At 37.7% G+C, this 19,519-nt stretch overlaps 1 protein-coding gene across 1 annotated transcript; it reads right to left on the reverse strand.

Moving 5' to 3' along the window:
• Nucleotides 1–59: 59 nt before the first annotated feature.
• Nucleotides 60–19,315, reverse strand: LOC115450665. The gene is made up of 9 exons (XM_030178734.2): nt 18,807–19,315; nt 15,732–15,964; nt 15,177–15,280; nt 7,285–7,438; nt 6,697–6,873; nt 5,981–6,226; nt 5,364–5,582; nt 4,576–5,184; nt 60–4,165 (listed from the first exon to the last, which is right to left on the reverse strand). The coding sequence occupies exons 1-9, from the start codon at nt 19,013–19,015 to the stop codon at nt 3,900–3,902; spliced, it is 2,217 nt and encodes a 738-aa protein (XP_030034594.2). The 5' UTR covers nt 19,016–19,315; the 3' UTR covers nt 60–3,899.
• Nucleotides 19,316–19,519: the final 204 nt, after the last annotated feature.

The following is a 19,519-nucleotide window of genomic DNA, read 5'->3' on the forward strand; positions in this document are numbered from 1 at the left end:
AGGCAAAACAAGTATTACCCACTATAACATAAGGAAACAAACCCAAATAAAACACCATGCCATAATAAATCATTTAATTAATCACTATTGTTGCAACAAAACAAATGACAGTATTATTTACATTAAAAAAAAACTCTAAATCCATTACACATTTTACGGAACACTCCTAAATCTCGCCGCACACGCACCGGTGTTGCTACAACGCCGCGACGTGTGCGGCCAGCTTTACACAGTACGAACACTTGCAACGTTACGATAGGGGGTAAACTAGAGTGATATCGATAGTTATTAATATTGCTGAATACAAGTTAATGTTTGAATATAATATCTTAATTATTATATCGATTGGGTTTATTCAAATCGATTTGTAACGTAACTGTTTACCATTACAGGGTGTCGAGCATGGTACAGTGCTAAATAATTTTGTATTGTTGCTACTGTTTATGAACCATCATGCAATGGATATCATTTCGATGGATTCTGGTACAATCTTTTTAAAGGTATTTATCGAGAGGCCGAAGCCCTTGCACATTTATTTTATGTTATAGTGAAGATCTTACCATAATCAGAAACATATTCAAACATTTGCGTATACGTCGGTATGCTAAAGTTTTAAAAATCCTTAAAAGTCGAAACAGTGTCTCGTAAAAAGTTATACGATATAGAACTACTTATTGTTAAGATTATATTGTTATACTACGTGATATTGATTTGCACCTTACTTAATATCCTTGGCGTGATGCGCGTGCGCATCAGAAATTATTACCTCTCAAAAGGTTAAGGGCAGTATTAATAGATGCTACTCAGTATTGATTTGAAGTGCAATATCAGCCGAGACTTTGTCAAGTTACAGTCAACATTTTAAAATCGGATTTTGGCAATTGAGTTTTGTTCATTAAACTGCACCATCTCAGCTGAAAACAGGTGCTTAAATGACCAATATTTTTTTTTTTATTAAATAGTACACCACCTTAAACTTCTACTTAATACTCTACTCAAAGATCCTTAGGGCCTAGGGTTTGTTAATAAACCCGTATCAACTTGACCTGCCCCTTAAGCGCCTGTTGTTAGTTAAGATAGCACTGTTATAACCAAAACACAAATCAAATCAGTCATAATATGCTTGAACTTAACTTATCTTTTGAGATGTTCTCTTTTTAGTGAACAAGATGTTGACTTAAATTTGACAGCCTCTAAGCTTATATCACACTTCATAGCGAAACTGGTTACATCTATAAATACCACCCATAGCATTCGAAATTGTCCATTGAAACCAAGTTTAGCACTCAATACCAATGCCAGTCATAACCTCAAAAATTATGGTAATGGACATAAAGATCCCAAACTTACCAGTATAACTTGTCCACTGTGCATCGACGTTAGAAGACGACTGAATCCTCTAATGCTAATGAGATGAACTCTATAATGGACACGTAAGTAATATGCAATCCAACACACAAGCTACCACTATAAATATAAAATCCTTCGCCATAAACCTTACGTCTATTAAAAATGGCACTAACGCATTGCCAATATTATTGGTGTTCAATTGCAAGTGTTCATAATGAATATGATTATTTTATATGTGTTGTCGTGTGTTGCAATGTTTACTCGGATGAATAGTGGCCAACGCATACAAGTTATATAAAAGCACAGACACTTACGCATTTACTAGACCCATTATTCGCCATAGTGTGTATTCCGTCCCATAACATGTTAGAGCGCGTGAAAGCCTATAAAATTATTAAAAAAATCTTTATCATAAAATTAATTAAAAAGTCTCCCATCTGGCAGTATGACTTCTTTTCTTTGCCTAAAATACAGCAGACCTCTTTTTTATTTAGAATATGCAAAGGGACACTCATTTGTCATTAGAATTTCGACTAAAATTTATAGAGCCTCATAAGACATAATTAGACCTAATTATTTAAATCGAAGGAGAGTGCCCAAATCTAGCGGTTAGTAACCATTCACTCTGTGACGCTATGGACGATGCGTGCGAGGCGAGAGGACTACAACCTTTGTATGAAGACAAACGTTCATGATCCGAGAGTGTTTCAAGGCGCAGTAATGTTTATGTGGAGACAATTAGATGTGCATTGCATTGTATTCGATTTATAACGGATTAAATTTACTTCTTATATCACATCGAAACAACCACTGCAATAAACGACAACACTGCAGTCTTAATAATAAAGTGACTAAACTACAGTTGCAGTACATTGCCGGCCGGCGACGCGATCAGCGACCGACGCACTCCGGCCGATACACGCATCCTACCTTTATATAAAAATGATGACTATCATTATATAATCCTATCCTATTTACAATTTTAAGTCATTCCAAAATCGAGATCAGCTTGGCTTATCGTATCCTTGCAATCAGTGATCATGAAATGATGGTATATAAAGAAAATATGCATAGAGATAAGAGAGAGATTCGTCTAATCCGTTCGGATTGGACGAAACATTGTGGTCAGCGCTGACGACTAAAATGCAATTTGAATACACAACATTTAAGATCTTGTGTTCATGCATAATGCAAATATCATAAACTCAATCACAACATAAAGTCGATAAAGTTGATTTTGAAATGTCGCGAGCGTGTCCACTCTATCCGTCAGCGGTGACAATTAAACTGAAAATCTTTACGTAATAAACTCATTGTTAAAATATAACGAGAAATCAACAAATACACATCAATATCAACAAAAATCCATTCATAATTACTTAAAGTGACGCATTGTGACGTCACCACGATAACAAAAACATTTAAAAGGCTGGACAGTAATGTCAAGTGAAAATAAAAGATTTAAAACATGGGATGTCATGGAAAGAATGACAGTGGGGATGAGAAGGGATATCCAAGACTTTTAGGGATAATGTATGTTTGGGTAAACACGGATACAGCGGGTAAAAGGACTTAAAGCCCTAATATCACCAACATTCTCATAATTGAAGGAATCCTAAACACGCTTTGAAGGCGTTTCATTGCAACATAAATATATATTCAAAAATATCTTGAAAGTGATAAAGTAATGCTAGTAAAATTAGGCATACAAGCCCTAAGATTTAAGGGCCAGATTATAGTTGTGACAAGGCCTTAAAACCGAGTCCAGTAGGTATCTGTATCATTTTGTTACTAATATAAAGATTACTAACAATGAAGAATATATGATTTTCGCTGCAAAATTCGACTTTTCTCTCATAACACATTAATCAAATTTTGTGCATTATTTATGAAGAATACATATAATTTAAATCCTATGTGAACCCGGTTTTAATGAGATGTCGGGAGTCCGGGATGGTGCCAGATCTTTTACATGGACTTTTACGTAGTCCACTGTTGGACATAGGCCTCTTATGAAGTATATAGCATTTTACTATATAAATAGTAGTTATGCATATAGTTAAAAGGTTGGTACTCGTGGGATTCGTAAGACAATTATATTCCTACTCTAGTATATTATGCTAGATCCTTTGAATTGTTTCATAATTTGATGCAGTGGGTGCGTCTTGGTATTGGGTTTGTTTTTAAATATGTTCGGCCAATCAGATGTCAAGGTCGCGTATGGTGTTATGTAACAGTTGCCACGTCGTGTTAACGTTCATACATTTCATACAATAAGTTCTTAAGTGTCATAACGTGCATAACAACTGTGACTAAATTGAAATAGCTTAATCTAATACGCTATGTATAATTACCGATTCTGTGTTTAGAAATCGCGCGAGATTAAACACAGAACTGAGACTTCACGGCCCTAAATCATTTAAACTTATCATCAAAATATGGTATATCCCAGTACGTTTGTTCTGATAATAATGTTTAAACAAACTTTTTTAGAAACCTTGTTGGCCAAAACAGCAACACGAACGCACCCGACACGAGCCTCTTGACGCTTAGAACTGGAAGCAGCGGCCCAGGTTGACGTACTTCTTGAGCGCGTAGGGCAGCGGCAGTTCCTTCACGCCGCGCTTCATCATGATGGACAGGCGCACGCGCCGCGCGTCCGGGCCGGCCGGCGGCGTGCGCGGCTGCGGCGGCGCGCGCGTGCGCGAGCGGCGCGGCGCCACTCGGCGCGCCGGGCTCGGGCTCGGGCTCGTGCTCGTGCCCGCGCTCACCAGCGCGCCCGCGCTGCGCAGGGGGCGCGTCAGCCGGCGACGACCTGCGTATAATCTTATGTTAACCACGGCTTACGACTTACACAAAAATGCAGGGGATGAGCATTGTGTTACTAAATCATACCACACTCATCATACTTGTACCTCAGCTAACATAGTGCCAAAACTTATTCAAATATTTTCGATAAGAAGTCCGGTTTAGTTTCTTGATTTTCTGTTACATTGTGATTGCGAATATTGTGTGTTAGGGTGTATTTCCGACTGTTCGTGTTGAGTTGCCGCTCCGATGAATTCTCTCAGAGTTGTAAAAATGGCGTATATTTTTATTTTTTGTATTTATTTAGTTCGAAAAAAAATATTGTTTTTACTTTCAAGAAGATGAGCATGTAGATACTTTTTGGTAATGTAATGTCATGATGACCCTGTATACTTATTATAAACATAAATGTCTTACCAATGACAGTGATAGTATCAGATGGCCCAGCTTCGGCCTCGGATGGCTCGCTCTTGGTTTCGGTCTTGGCCGGCGAGGAGTCCGACGAGGGAGTAGTCTCCTCACCGATGCCGCTGTCCAGCTTCTGTCTCTTCACCTCCTTGCTCTCCTCGTCACTGGACAAAATCTTCGATTCCGTTTCCTCCCACTCCATACCGCCGCTTTGAGAACCTCCGGCAGATTTTTTGGCAGAACCAAGATAGATCTCCACTTCGGCGGGCAATGTTCGTTCAGAATCATCTTTTTCCTTAGTTTTAGTACTTTTGTTTTTTGTGTTTTTAGTTTCCTTCGGCTTCCTTTCAGTACTCTTTGAGGGCGCCGGCCTGGTCCTTGACCTCGACGCAGCTGTCCTGGAGCGAGTAGACCTGGTGATCGGCCTGGCCCTGAGCACGGGCATTGTACCGGTTCTAGTTCGGATCCTGGCTCTGATAGCGCTGATTTGTGTCCTGGGTCTAGTGGCATCGTTTTGAGAGCTCTGTGTGGCGGTCCTGTTGCGAGTGCTCATGATCCGTGTCACAGTTTCAGTCGACTGCTGCCTCTTGCTGCGTGGCCTTGTCGATGTAGTTCTGCCTGTTGAAGTGTATTGACACGTTATTAATTTTATTTAGAGTAGGATGATAGAAGCCGAGTGATGAGGACTAAATCAATTCGTTCTTGGAGCATATTAAAGTATTTTACGCCAATATTGAAATGAGACAAAGGTAAGAATACAAAGTTCCATATTGTGCAATTTAGTTTAAATGTCTCACTGTGTCCCGGCTGCTGGTCGTCGTTCTGGTACTCGAGCGTGAGGATGCCGCGGCAGAAGTGCGCGAGCGTGCCGGTGCGCTCGGCGCCGAGCCCCTGCTGGCGCGAGCGGATGTGCGCCGCCAGCGCGCCGCTCGGGATGGTGATGGCGCTGCCGGCGTCGTCGGCGCCCGTGTCGCTGCCGTCGCCGCCGCGACCGCCACCGTTGTCCCCGCCACCGCCTGGTGGGAAATTATTTAGAGTTATATTCAAAAATATGAATGAGATGATGAAAGTGTTGCACTGCTGAGCATGGGTTTTCTTTACAACTAAGAGGGTTTGAGTGTTAGTTCACCACGGTGGAAAAAAATTTAATTACCGAATTACTTTATAGCAGTGGCGAAGCGTCCATACAACCCGATTCCTACCGGCTTCCCTTTTAGGTTTACTGACGTTTGTCTTAGTTTTTGTTTTCTGTTAAATTGGCCGCGATGTGTTAATTAAGGTAATTTCTTTTGCCCCGGGTTACCTTTTGAAAACTTTCACTCTTCGCCGCTGCTTTGTAGTATCACATTTTATAATCATTATCTTTACTTCTTTACACAATACGCCATGATTTATTATATGTAAAGTGACATACCACTACCACGGCCGCTACCGCCACTACCGCCACTACCGCCACCGCCGTCGCCATTGTCACCATCCCCGCCGCCTCCAGACTCGTCGTCCGAGGAGGAGGACTCTGAGTCAGACACCGCGGCCATGGAGTCGAACCGCAGTGCGCCGGCGACGCGGTTCTGCCGCATGCTCAGCACCAGGCTCAGGAGGGCGTTCATCTCGTTGGCGCCTGTTGAGGGGTCCAGATCGTGTAGGTCGTCAAGACCTTCTGCCAAATAAAATTAAATTCAAACTATGAGAACTATTATAGACCAACTAGTGACTAGTCCCAGCACCGTACACATAGTAAAGTATAACACAAGAATTATACCCATAAACCTTCTTCTTGAATTACTCCATCTATTTTTTTTTATTGCTTTGAATGACTAGACGAGCTTGTCGTTCGCCTGATGTTTAGCGATACGACCGCGCATAAACAGCAGAAACACCATCCAATACCTTGAATTACAAAGTATTGTTTGGTAGTCCGCTACGCTCGCCATACGTTAACATCAGATGTTAAGTTTTATTATGTTCAGTAGTTACACTCCGGCCATTGGTGAAAACCGTACGGAAATCCTTTCGGTACTTTTTGAGTTTATCGCATTCAAACGGACAGATGGATATAGAGATATGAGACTAAATAATGATGTAACGTTCCAATATGTTATGACGTGAGGCCATGTGGCGCGTACTGACCGACGTCGCTGTCGTCCTCGATGGGGATGCAGATGCGGCGCGGGCAGGCGGGGCGCGCGGGCGGCGTGCGCGGCGGCGGCGCGCGCAGCGACGGGTGCTTGTCCTGCAGCCCGCGCCGCATCGCCGCGCGCACCACCGCGCGCGCCAGCACCTGCAGCCGCGGCGGCGCCAGCTCTTCTGCAACCACCGCACCGTCACACACCGACACACCGCCACACCCACGACACTCACTACTCTCAACAACAATACGAGTATACTGCACAAGTCGCAAACTTTTTTTCTTTAATTTTTAAGAACAGTCGCGTGTATACCATCAAGCCCATCTGGAATGGGATCTATGAAGCGACTTCAAAGATTTTATAACACAATACAAACATATTGAAATCAATCAAAACTGCATTCTTTAGAAGGATTAAAGTATCATAAATATATTTTATTATCATTCTGCACCGATCCAATTCTCTTCTGATCTTTTACTTACAAAAATATCTAAATATAAGCTACTTTCTATACCAATAAAGGGGTTTCAAAATAGCTATTTCCTAGGCCTGGTGACTAGGTTCTGGCAAGTATTCCATATCAACTCACCCAGCTTGATCAGGTCAGCGCTCTCCTCTTTGGTGGGCATTCGCAGCGAGGCGAAGGACACGTGCAGCAGGTTACGCGAATTCCACAGGTTCTCGCTCATGCGCCGCACTTGGATCAGGTTGTCGTTCAGCGGCATCACCAGCACACCGCCCACCTGCACACGAATCATGGTTTGGAGATATCGTACGAAGTGCCTTGAAACTACACTAATAAATGAAAATACGGTTATGGAACTCTGAAGCGAGACAAAGACCGACGAAGTGTTATAAGCTGGTCAGACACAACTTCCCGTATATATTATGTCCCCGGACACATCTTTAAATATTATGCATATAGAAATAAAATTCTGTTCATAGCCAGGGAGTTAAGTGAAAAACAAAAGAGAAGCCGATTGTACAGATAAAATTCGTTTTCGATAGCTGTGAGCTACCCAAATATAATAAAATAAAATAAAAAAATATTCTACTCTGTAAAACTGCATATTATTATCATATGATAAACAGATATTATTTTTCAAGATCACCATACTTACCAGTGGCGAAGGGTCCACATAAACCGATTCCTACTGTCTTGCCTTTCCTAACTTATATAAAAAATAACTATCATTGGAACGATTCGCAAACCACATGTATGCATATTAATAGTAACTATATGTTGTGCCGGGTTCCTTTTCAGAATATGTCCCCCTTCGCTATTGATACTTACCATTAGGGAAAGATGTAATAATATATCATTAATGTTGTATTTAGAATTACATTTTACACACCTATTCTGCCGTGTTAAGCGCAAAAGCGGTATATCAGGGAAACCTTATTTCGAGGTAATGGCAGTTTTGAAAATACAGTTTAATAGTTTTGTATGTAAAACTGAGATAGAGACACCCTTTTAATTTTTTTTTACAAGTTCTAAACAAGATACCGTTGTTTAGGTCAGTTCATTGGACGGGAATATCTTTAAGCTATCTGACGACATAAAAATCAAGATTTGGATTATTATTTTTTTGAGATACCGTTTTTGAGCTTAGCACTTACACTAAATTACTTTATCAATCAGTCTATTATACCTACCTGATTTTAGCCAAGACAGGAAGACATTCTTACCAAGTATTCATAACTCTTAGGCAGTCACTACAAGTGCTTTCAAATTAAGTTTAAAATAATTATATGACCTTTGTGTAATGCCAATTGTTACTTGAGATGTGTTGACGGATTCATTACGTTTCAAGGTCATTTTGACATTGTCATTTTCACCTCTGTCGTTTTCACCTCTGCTAACATCATGCCCAAAATCGTCGTTGAATAACGTATATTTTGACCCAATAACCCTGTTTTGGTTTTGTCAAAAATTTATTAAATATTTAAATGAAGTAATCGAAAGTAATAAGAATTGCTTTAGTAATCAAAGTAATAAAATGGTTAAATTTGTAAGTATGATGAAAATTTTGTAATGATGTGTTTTAAGGAAAGCAGTTATATTTATAAATGCCTTTTCAAATAACAGCACATCAAGGGTTTCAGCTGTTAGATAAGTCCTGATTTTGTAGGCCAAGTACCCTGCGCCCGAAATGCCCGTTTTGCCTCCACGCTTGTATGAACCACAGGCAATGATCAGCTACGTGACTCCAAATCAACTCAACCTCATAACCTCACAAGATCTCATACAAAAATTGTACTTGTCTCGTACAAGTAAACAAGATTACATTCCCTAGTCCCAATACACAAAAAAAATACGGTATTTTGACACTTTATAATGCATACATTGTTGTCTGAGACCATTAATTAATACCCATAAAATATTTAGTATTTTTGTATGGAGCACGTGCCCTTGGTAAGTTTAAAGCAGTATAGAGCGTATAAAACGAGTTAAATCAATACCCCACGTCGTAGTATACGCGGATCGATTACCCAGACATCGGCTACGACGCGTAAACCCTACAATTATGTCGCGGCGTACTTGTGTATACACATATATACAACTATTCTTATGTACACATAAATATCGAGCTGATTGAACATGTATATCATTTGTTGATGGAATGTGTTAGATTTAGAGATGTCTGTGAAGCAATGAGAACTCATAACAAACTTTAAGGATATCTGCATCTTCCAAAATATTCTCTCAGAGCCTCTGATGCGGCTATTCTTTATATACGAAGTTGTAGTTTATGTGAAAATTATTTGTACTACTATTTTTTTACAATGAGGCTGGCATAGCCTCTCAAGAGATTCAAAGCCTCTAAACAAAAAAAAAACAATATCAAGCCAATTCTGCGGCGCATTATCATAGAATGCATATATTCTTTTTTCTATTCACTTTAAGCTTTAAGAACGATAAATTATAGTGTGTACACAATATAGTCCTGCAAACACTTAATGACTTACAGAAATATGGTACACGGCGCGAGGGGAGAAGCTCCGGCAATGTCACTATTAAAATCTAGATAAGATCTATGTCTCACAGGATGAGAGTTGAGACCTCCTTTAAATATCAAACAAAAACTAGATATACAACTAAGAAACTTGGAGGTAAACTAGACAATTTTAACCGGAGACTAAGCATGGACAGGCGATTTTAGGGCAAGGGGATGGGTAGCTAATAGAAACGGATTCATCATAAGTGCGGGTAACAAATAACAATTACGAAAATCGGAACATGACACTTGTCTCTTTTGCATTGAGCGTGGTACGTGTCGGCTTTGCGCTTTCAGCGGTCCTACTATAGAAATATGAAAATATGATTGTTTTTTCAGTTATATAACGTCATAGGTATATAAATACCGTGGCGACAATAACACCGTTTAATTTTGCTCCGTAAACATTAAAGGAAAATAACGTCAAAAGTGAATTTTAAGTGAAGTGAGTTATACTGTAGGAAAGCTAATTGAACAAGCTATTCAGTGGTTGTTTTGGATTTGCAAACTAAGCTACTAATCGTGAGTAATCACAGAAAAACTTTTAAAAATATTTTTGCAACGGCCGCTTCCCTGACCTACGACAACCCGCGGGCGGCCCGCTTCTCACTCACACACCTACAACTCACTGCGCATGCCATAAAATACATCGCTGCATGAACGCTTCAATCGCTTTACCGTGGCACTAAACGCTGCGCGCAATACTCATTACTAAGTTTCTTCATCAACGAAAACATCTTGCTGCTGCCTTTATAGTCAATTTAAGAATATTTTTATAATAAAAGTATATTCTACAATGGCACCCACTTCAAGCATATGTATGAAATGTAAACTCGCTATACAAGGAAAAGACGCGCTGGGGTGCTCTAATTGTCATGCGAAATATGATCTTCTCTGCGCTAGTGTAACTACTAAGCGATTCCATCTGATGGATAAACAACAGAAAAATTCATGGAAATGCATGCAGTGTCGTAACAAGCAGTCAATTACAGATTATCCAACTATATGTTCCGGCACCTCTTCACCTATTACACCTACTATTAAGGACGATTCTGATGCCAATATTACTATGCGTACTAAACAAAAGCTCGGACCTTCCGTTACTGAAAGTGACGGCTACGTTACTGAAGCTCGATTACGGGAAATCTTAAAGCAGGAACTAAAAGTCTCTATTAAAGAATTAGTAACAAATGAACTGAAACATATAGTAGGCCAAATACACGATTTTCGCGAAGCGATGAACTATTTCAACCAGCACTACGAAGATATAAAAGCCAGTTTAACCCAGTCAAATACAATTATCGCTGACCTACAAAAGATAACGAAAATCTGAAATCAACAGTTAAGGATCTTACTGGCAAGCTACATTTGATTGAACAACATATGCGGCAAAATAATATAGAAGTCAATGGAATACCGGAACATAAGAGTGAAAAATTAATAACTACTATGGGTCAACTTTTAAAAACGGTCAAATGTGGAGTTAATTCTGATGATATATTATATGTATCCCGTGTTGCCAAATTTAACAAAGAAAACCCAAAACCACGGTCTGTCATAGTGAAGCTCCGCAGTCCTCGACAACGAGATGAGGTCCTTGATGCTGTAATCAAATACAACAAAACCAATTCCCATGAGAAGCTCAATACACAACATCTGGGCATAGGAGGGCCTCGCACGCCAGTCTACGTTTCTGAACATTTGTCGCCATCAAATAAAGCTCTGCATGCTGCAGCACGTATAAAGGCCAAAGAAATGTCTTATAAATTTACTTGGGTTCGCAACGGCCACATTTATGTCAGGAAAAACGAATCATCACAAGCCTTGCTTATCCGTAATACCAACAGTCTCAATTTAATTACATAATCTGTACAACTCCTCATTTAGTCATTAAGAGTTATGGTATTTTTCGTCGAAACATTCGATTTATATTATCAAAATGTCCGTGGTCTCAGGACCAAAACAAATGATGTTTTGAAAAACATTTCATTGTGTAATTACCAAGTGATTGTTTTTACAGAAACATGGCTTAACTCTAATATAAGTGACCATGAATTTATAGATTCTAGATATGCGGTTTATCGTAGGGACAGAATGTTTGACAGGGCTTCAAAGAAGGACGGAGGTGGTGTTATGATTGCTGTATCGCGTAACCTACCTTCTATGCGGATGAAAACTTGGGAAAGTGAGAATGAAGATCTGTGGATCGTAATTGAATTTAATAATTATAAATTAGCAATATGTGCCGTCTACCTCCCACCTCCTATCCGCCTAGAAACACTGACGAATTTTCTTGATAGTGTTGATACTGTAATGTCACAAACAGAGAACATTATCATACTGGGTGACTTTAACTTACCTTTTATTGATTGGAAGACGAATGACACTAACGATTATATGTCACCTTATAACTATAACTGCCCTCTGGGTTTTTCACTTACAGATTTCATGTCCTTAAATAATCTGCATCAGTTTAATAATGTTCCTAATATTGATGGTCGTATGCTTGATTTAGTCTTAAGTAATATCACAAGTTTACGAGTTAGTAAATCCTTAGATTTAATTAGTAAACTAGATACTAAGCATCCTAATCTGCAATTATCTTTTCCCTCCCTACATACTTACAACTACCTCCATGAAAAGAAAAGAACTCAGTATAACTTTTATAGAGCTGACTATGACAGTATTATAAGAAAGCTTAAAAATGTTGATTGGAACGATAGCTTAGATAAATGTGATAATGTAAATGAGATGGTAACAGCATTTTACAAAATTTTAAATTCTATAATCGAGAAACATGTACCTATACGATCGCCACATAGATACCTATATCCCCCGTGGTTTACTAAACAATTAATAGACAGATTAAAAGAAAAAGACAAAGTGCGCCAGAGATACAAATTATACGGCAATCCTCGCGATAAATCCGAGTATAAGTTACTTCGTGGTAGGTGCTTAAAACTGAGTAATAAATGCTTTAAAGAATATGAATCTACTATTGAATCACTTATTCCTAAGAATACAAAAACCTTTTGGAAATATATCAAAGACAAACAAATGGGTTACTCCACAATCCCCAACAAAATGCAACTAGACGACAAAATAGCAACCGCTGGACCAGATATTGCAAATTTATTTGCCAGTCATTTTTCTTCTGTATACAGTATGGACACACCAAATCATTCACCAAATTATTGTCATAGTCTCTCATCTAGTTCACTGTCTAAAATACAGTTCACCGAAATAGAGGTCCATAAAAAGATTAAAAAGTTGTGCGGTCAAAAAGGGCCTGGACCTGACAATATACCACCTGTATTTATTAAACGTTGTGGAGCTGCGTTGTCATTACCCTTAACAAAAATTTTTAATAGATCACTCATTGAAGGAACTTTTCCTCGCGAATGGAAGATAGCCAGAATAGTACCTGTTCACAAGAAAAATGATGTTGATGATGTTAAAAACTATCGACCTATTTCAATTTTATCTTGCATACCAAAGTTATTCGAATCCTTATTGCATCCAATAATCTCTAGACATATTGACAGCATAATTTCTGACTTCCAACATGGTTTTAGACAGGGCCGCTCAGTCGAAACAAATCTGGTATCTTACGTTACCTACCTCTCTCAGTGCATTGATAGGGGCCAACAAATTGACGCCGTCTACACCGACTTCTCCAGCGCTTTTGATACAGTTAATCATATTATTTTATTGCATAAACTGGAAATTGCTGGTATTAATGGTGACTTATTAAAATGGTTTGCATCATATTTAGAAAACAGGTCGCAATTGGTTAGAGTCAATGGTTTCGAATCTAAAGTATTCTACGCGACATCTGGGGTACCACAAGGTTCCCATCTTGGCCCGCTCCTCTTTTTGGTCTTTATTAACGATATCACAAGCACCATCAAGCATAGCAATATTTCTATGTTCGCAGACGATTTAAAACTATTTAAAGTCATTATTACTGACGAGGACTCAGTACTCTTACAAAACGATATTGATAGTATCAGTGGTTGGTGTATGAATAACGGCATGCGCTTAAATGTAAAAAAATGTTCCCATATCAAATTTAGCAGAAAGAAAACATGTTTGCCTTCTAAATATAATCTCGGAACGGAAGTCCTAACGGAAGTTACCGAAGTTCGTGATCTGGGTATAGTTCTGGATGGTAATCTCAAGTTTACATCTCATGTAGACGTGATTATCAAAAAGGCCGCTCGTATGGTCGGCTTCATTAAACGTAACTCGAAAGGTTTCAAATCGCCCCGCACTAAAATTATTTTATATAACTCTTTGGTGCGAAGCCATTTGGAATTCGGTAGTGTTGTTTGGAACGCCTTATACAGCAAGCATTCCCAACGAATTGAAAATCTACAGCGATCATTTTCTCGTCATCTCGCCTTCACTTCACCCGGGATATCGCACAGGTGTCCTTATGAAAATCGTATGGCCCATTTCGAAATGGACAGCTTGTATATTCGTCGAAAGCTTCTGGACTTGTCATTCCTGTATAAGTTAGTTAATAATAAAATTTCATGCAGTGAACTCCTCGAAAACATCAGTATAGCAGTTCCTTACAACAAACCCAGACGCCCAATAACTAGTATTTTTAAAACACCTTCTTACAGAACTAACTTAGGTCTAAATGCTCCAATAACTAGATTATGTGCTCTATATAATAAAGTTGGCACTAAAGTGGATATTGATATATTTAATGATTCTGTAAAAGTGTTCAAAGAAAGACTGCTGGAATATCTCAAAAATTAACATGTAACTCTTTATAAATTTTGTCAACTACATATTCTCAATAACTTTTTCTGTTGCCAATTATATGACGTTGTTTACAATAGTTTTTATAGACAAATTATTTAGTATATAATTGTTACTCATTGATTTAATATTTTTTTGTACTGTATAATTTTCTACTTCTTATTATTATGTTTTAGATTTTAATTCAACATGTTGTTAGTGGTAAATGCTGTGTTCACCTATTAGTAGCACACATATCAGATGCTGTACCTTATAGTTTTTTTTTATAATATTGATTGATGTAATATGTAGTGCTGTTGGTGTACCTTATTAAAAATAAATAAATAAATAAATAAATAACGTTATGCTTTTGATACTAAGCAAATGTTAAATATTTTCATATATACTACAGCCTTCGTGAGTATTGGAGCTCAAGAAATCTTATGCCGTTCTTTATTCCTTATTTCTCTTACTTAAAGATCGCAAATTAACATCATATTGTAGTGATTCTATAATATGTGTTAATGATGATTTTACATCAGTTGATCGATCTGCTCGATTGTCCACTTACTGCTATAAAAAATGCGAGGTTTGCCACACGCCTTACATTGTATAATATATTAGTCGGCAAACAACTTGAGCACACTACAGCGTACACATAGATTTATATTCAACCTACAAAATCTTCGGACTGACGGAATGTCTTTTAACCAAATAAAATACATGTTACCTTAATGAGTTGTTTGAAGTAGTTCTGGTACTCCTCCGGGCAGCCGGCGCCGCAGTACACGCGGTCGTACGCGGCCTGCAGCGGCGCCAGGCACAGCCCGTTACCTGATGGGACAAACACCAGGAGCTTATGGGAGGGAGATAAAATAATAAATACCAAGAACTGATTGTGCTGCAGCCATACAAGCTTGCTGTATCAAATGACTGCAGCCCGTCTATATCCAGTAACGGCTTAATTTCCACATCGTTCTATCACTATACTTCGAAGTACTAGCTAGGAAACAATAATATGAAGAATGAAATGTTCCTGACCATCTAACTGCAAAATCAATACTGACGTAAGAGTATGAGACAAAAGAACCATGCTGTCAGTACTTCACGAAACAGACTTGCAGAAGAGGATAAGTTCTGTTATCCGTACAAGCATTTAATAAAGGCATTGATAAAAAAAAATATATTGGCCGCAATTTCGCCTTGTCCCTTTCTAGAACGTGGTCAATCTCGCGACAATATTGCTTATTTTATTCTATATAACGTTAAAAAAGCATAAACTTACCACAATAAAACCTAGGCTCGCAGAAATCAAACTCGTCCAGCGTGGGCGAGTTCTCGATAAACTGTCCCAGCTTCTTGGTGGCGTACTCCACGACCATCGGGTGGACCTCTATGCCATGGCTGATCCCGCCGGAGCCAAGCACCAGCCCGGCCAGCGTGCTCAGGTAACCAGTGCCCGAGCCTACGTTCAGGAACGAGAGCCCCGGACGCAGCTCCAGACCTTCCATAACTTCACTGTGGAGATGGTAAGATTTGTGTTATCTTTGAAATGTAGTCAATTGAAACTGGAATGTCTGCTTTATGTCACGCAATACAGCACATGTCTCCTTAACCAACTATGGCAGTAAGTGGGCTCATTAACACTACATGGTAACTTGATGTTGATATTATGGCGTGAATGTGGTGTTCTAATACCTTTCTTTAATTTATATTTGGTTTAAAAAGGAACATGATTTTATTCCTCATAAGGATTAAGGAATTTATAATATTATCATAATGCTCAAAAGTAAATAAATTATAATAATACAATTGTAGTGACATCACTATATCTGAATTTTACAACCAAATAATTGACTCAATTATATGGTCATATTTAAACAACTCTAAAAATCATAAAAACCCCAAAATGTTTACTTTAATTTTCATGTTTTTTTTTATTTATTCATAAACTTTAGCAGTACATATAATTGGGGATATTTTTACAGCATTTCCCACTGTATAACCAGCAGTGGGAAATGCTGCACTAGTGAAAAATATGTTGTTTTAGGTGACACTTAAAACTGAAAGTAATTGTAATGTTTACTTTGCATTTTTTTTAAATCTCAATTTACCTTTTTTCATTACATATGTAGTATTTACCCATGCTTATTATTCAGATTGCACTTTATTCCTAATGCTATTAAAAATACTAAGTACTAAGTTTTTGGCCAATTTGCCTATAATAAAAAAATAAATAATGCATAATATTAATATTTTCTAATTTTATAAGTAATTTGTATTACATTTTACTATTAGTATTTTATTACCCATAGTAATCTCAGTTATGTTTTACCTATTCCTAAGAAATTTGTGATTCAATGTAAGCATTTTTAGTTTTTCTTTTTTATCACAGTTTATGTTTTTATATATTATGTATTTAAGATTTATAATTATTTGTACAGTTTGTTTTATCTATCCTGAGAATTTTGTGTTCCAATGATTTTAGATATTATTTTCTATTATTTATTTATGTTAGATACCATTACAAAATTAAATTGATTATGTTTAACAAATAGTGTAAGTTGTGACCATCTTAACAGGTGTTACTTTAAAACTAACAGGTGTTATGTTTTACTTTATTGTATCTCATTGTTATCTATACTATTATATAAAGCTGAAGAGTTTGTTTGTTTGTTTGTTTGAACGTGCTAATCTCAGGAATTATCGGTCCAAACTGAAAAATTTCTTTTTTGCGTTGGATAGCCCTTTGTTCGTGAAGTGCTATAGGCTATATATCATCACGCTATACCCAATAGGAGCGGAGCAGTAATGGCTAATCTCAGGAACTACCGGTCCAAACTGAAAAATTCTTTTTGCGTTGGATAGCCCTTTGTTCGTGGAATGCTATAGGCTATATATCATCACGCTATGACCAATAGGAGCGGAGCAGTAATGGCTAATCTCAGGAACTACCAGTTTGAACTGAAAATATTGTTTTGTGTTGGATAGCCCTTTATTTCTGGAGTGCTATAGACTATATATCATCACGCTATGACCAATAGGAGCAGAGCAGTAATGAAACATGTTACAAAAACGGGGACAATTTATTAGTTTTGAGAGCTTCCGTTGCGTGCGCTGCGTAAACGGTTAAAGTTATGCAACAACGATGTATGACGGGATTGTTCCTCTTAAAAATTTCTAAAAAATATATTATAAAACAAAGGCCCCCGCTGCATCTGTCTGCCTGAACGTGTTACACTCAAAAACTACCCAACCTATTAAGATGAATTTTGGTATGGAGACAGTTTGAGATCTTGGGAAGAACATAGGTTCCCGGGAAACTACTACTTTTATAACGGAAAACTTTAGCCTGAAAAACTTTATAACGCGGGCGGAGCCGCGGGCAAAAGCTAGTGTACAATAAATATGGTAATAACTACCCGCTGTCCTATAATAAATACTAACTGAAGGAAAACTTAATAAGTATAAATATCTTTTCAATAAGGAATTATTATCATATTTTACAGAATTGAGAGAATATTTATACCACAATCAATTCTTTAAACAAATAATAAAACAACAATCTTTTTCCTCATCAATATCATAATTTATGAGTGTTTAATTCACTTATATTACAAATGTGAAGATGTGTGGAGATGGGGTCTGGATGTCAGGAGTAAACTTGTAAACTACTGAATGAGATTGGGTGAAATTTGGCACACAGATGAACTATGTTCTTGATTAAACAGACTAGACATATTGGTATGTAGTTCATTGTATTTAATTTTTTATATTCTCTATTACAGGATTAATTAAAGAAATTACTCTTCATTCGCAGATATATTTCAGGACTTTAAAGTGGTCTGATTATTAATTAGTTAACCATTTCTTACATATTTAAGAATCATAAATCAATTACAAAATACAGCATTTTTGCAGTTTACTAAATGGGTGAGATAAACTCAGTAAATTCACAAAGTAATTTTAATTTTCATTCAATCTTTGATAATCTATAAAAGATCCCGGGTATCCTGTTTTGATTGTAAATAAAGGACCAAATGGATATTTTACAATAAAATATAAGTCTAAACACATTCTTATATATTCCTGTGGACTCCTCAACCTAGTAAATGAAATGACCCATTTTTTATTATTTTTAGGGTATTCCTTACTACATGTCTTTATAAAACAACTTTTATGTCTTGTCTTCTACTCTAGAACAGACCCCACATCGATGTTTCTTGGAGCAAAATGCATTTGAACATGTCATACCCCAACAATATGGTGTAAAATCGCTACACATCAATAAAATCGTCAAACTCGTTTAGATGTATTTACAACAACACAAGTTATAATCTACCCTCAAATAATGTAGTACCTGTAAATGCATGGCGCAGACATATGCAGTGGGCCGTTCCGCCAGGCCATGTCTTTGTACGCCTGGTCTCGTGCCTCGGGCGTCATGTAGTCTGCACGGTCCAGCACTCGGAAAACACGCTCCACGGACCATGATCGAATGTAATTGCCTCCCATCAGATTGTCGATCAACTCATTGTTGTCGCGGCCCGAACTCACCGCGCCACCCATTTTGTTTGTTTTCTTCTATCGTCTTCTTCAACCTCCCCCTGCCGCCTTCTCAGCTGATTGTTATGTGACGTCACAGTTGTTTTTCTACATATTACTCCAAACATGCATCGACAACACCACCGTATTATTAATCCAAACTATCAATACGTAACACAAAATCACTTTTATCAAAGGATTTCACGAAACAACAAAATGATAAAATATTTTTCATTCATCTACAAACGCGATTGTTCTCTTTGCCGTTTTCAATCGATATCGAATATTGAACATTTTCAATCCCCCCATCACACTTCAGTTTCTCGACGCAATACAAAAAACATCCAGTCACAATGCGATTTTGGCAAGCAAGATTTGTAAATGAAAACATATTAATATTTTGTTTATAAACCAGTCTATAATAATTGTATCAAGCTAAAATAAATAATAACGTCTACATACCTTATCGTGGAGGAAGTATTTATTTCTTGTTTTTAAAATATAAGACACAAAGTTTAATTTTAAAGC

Source organism: Manduca sexta, chromosome 17, assembly GCF_014839805.1.
Source record: "Manduca sexta isolate Smith_Timp_Sample1 chromosome 17, JHU_Msex_v1.0, whole genome shotgun sequence".
Classification (NCBI taxonomy): Eukaryota; Metazoa; Arthropoda; class Insecta; order Lepidoptera; family Sphingidae; genus Manduca; species Manduca sexta.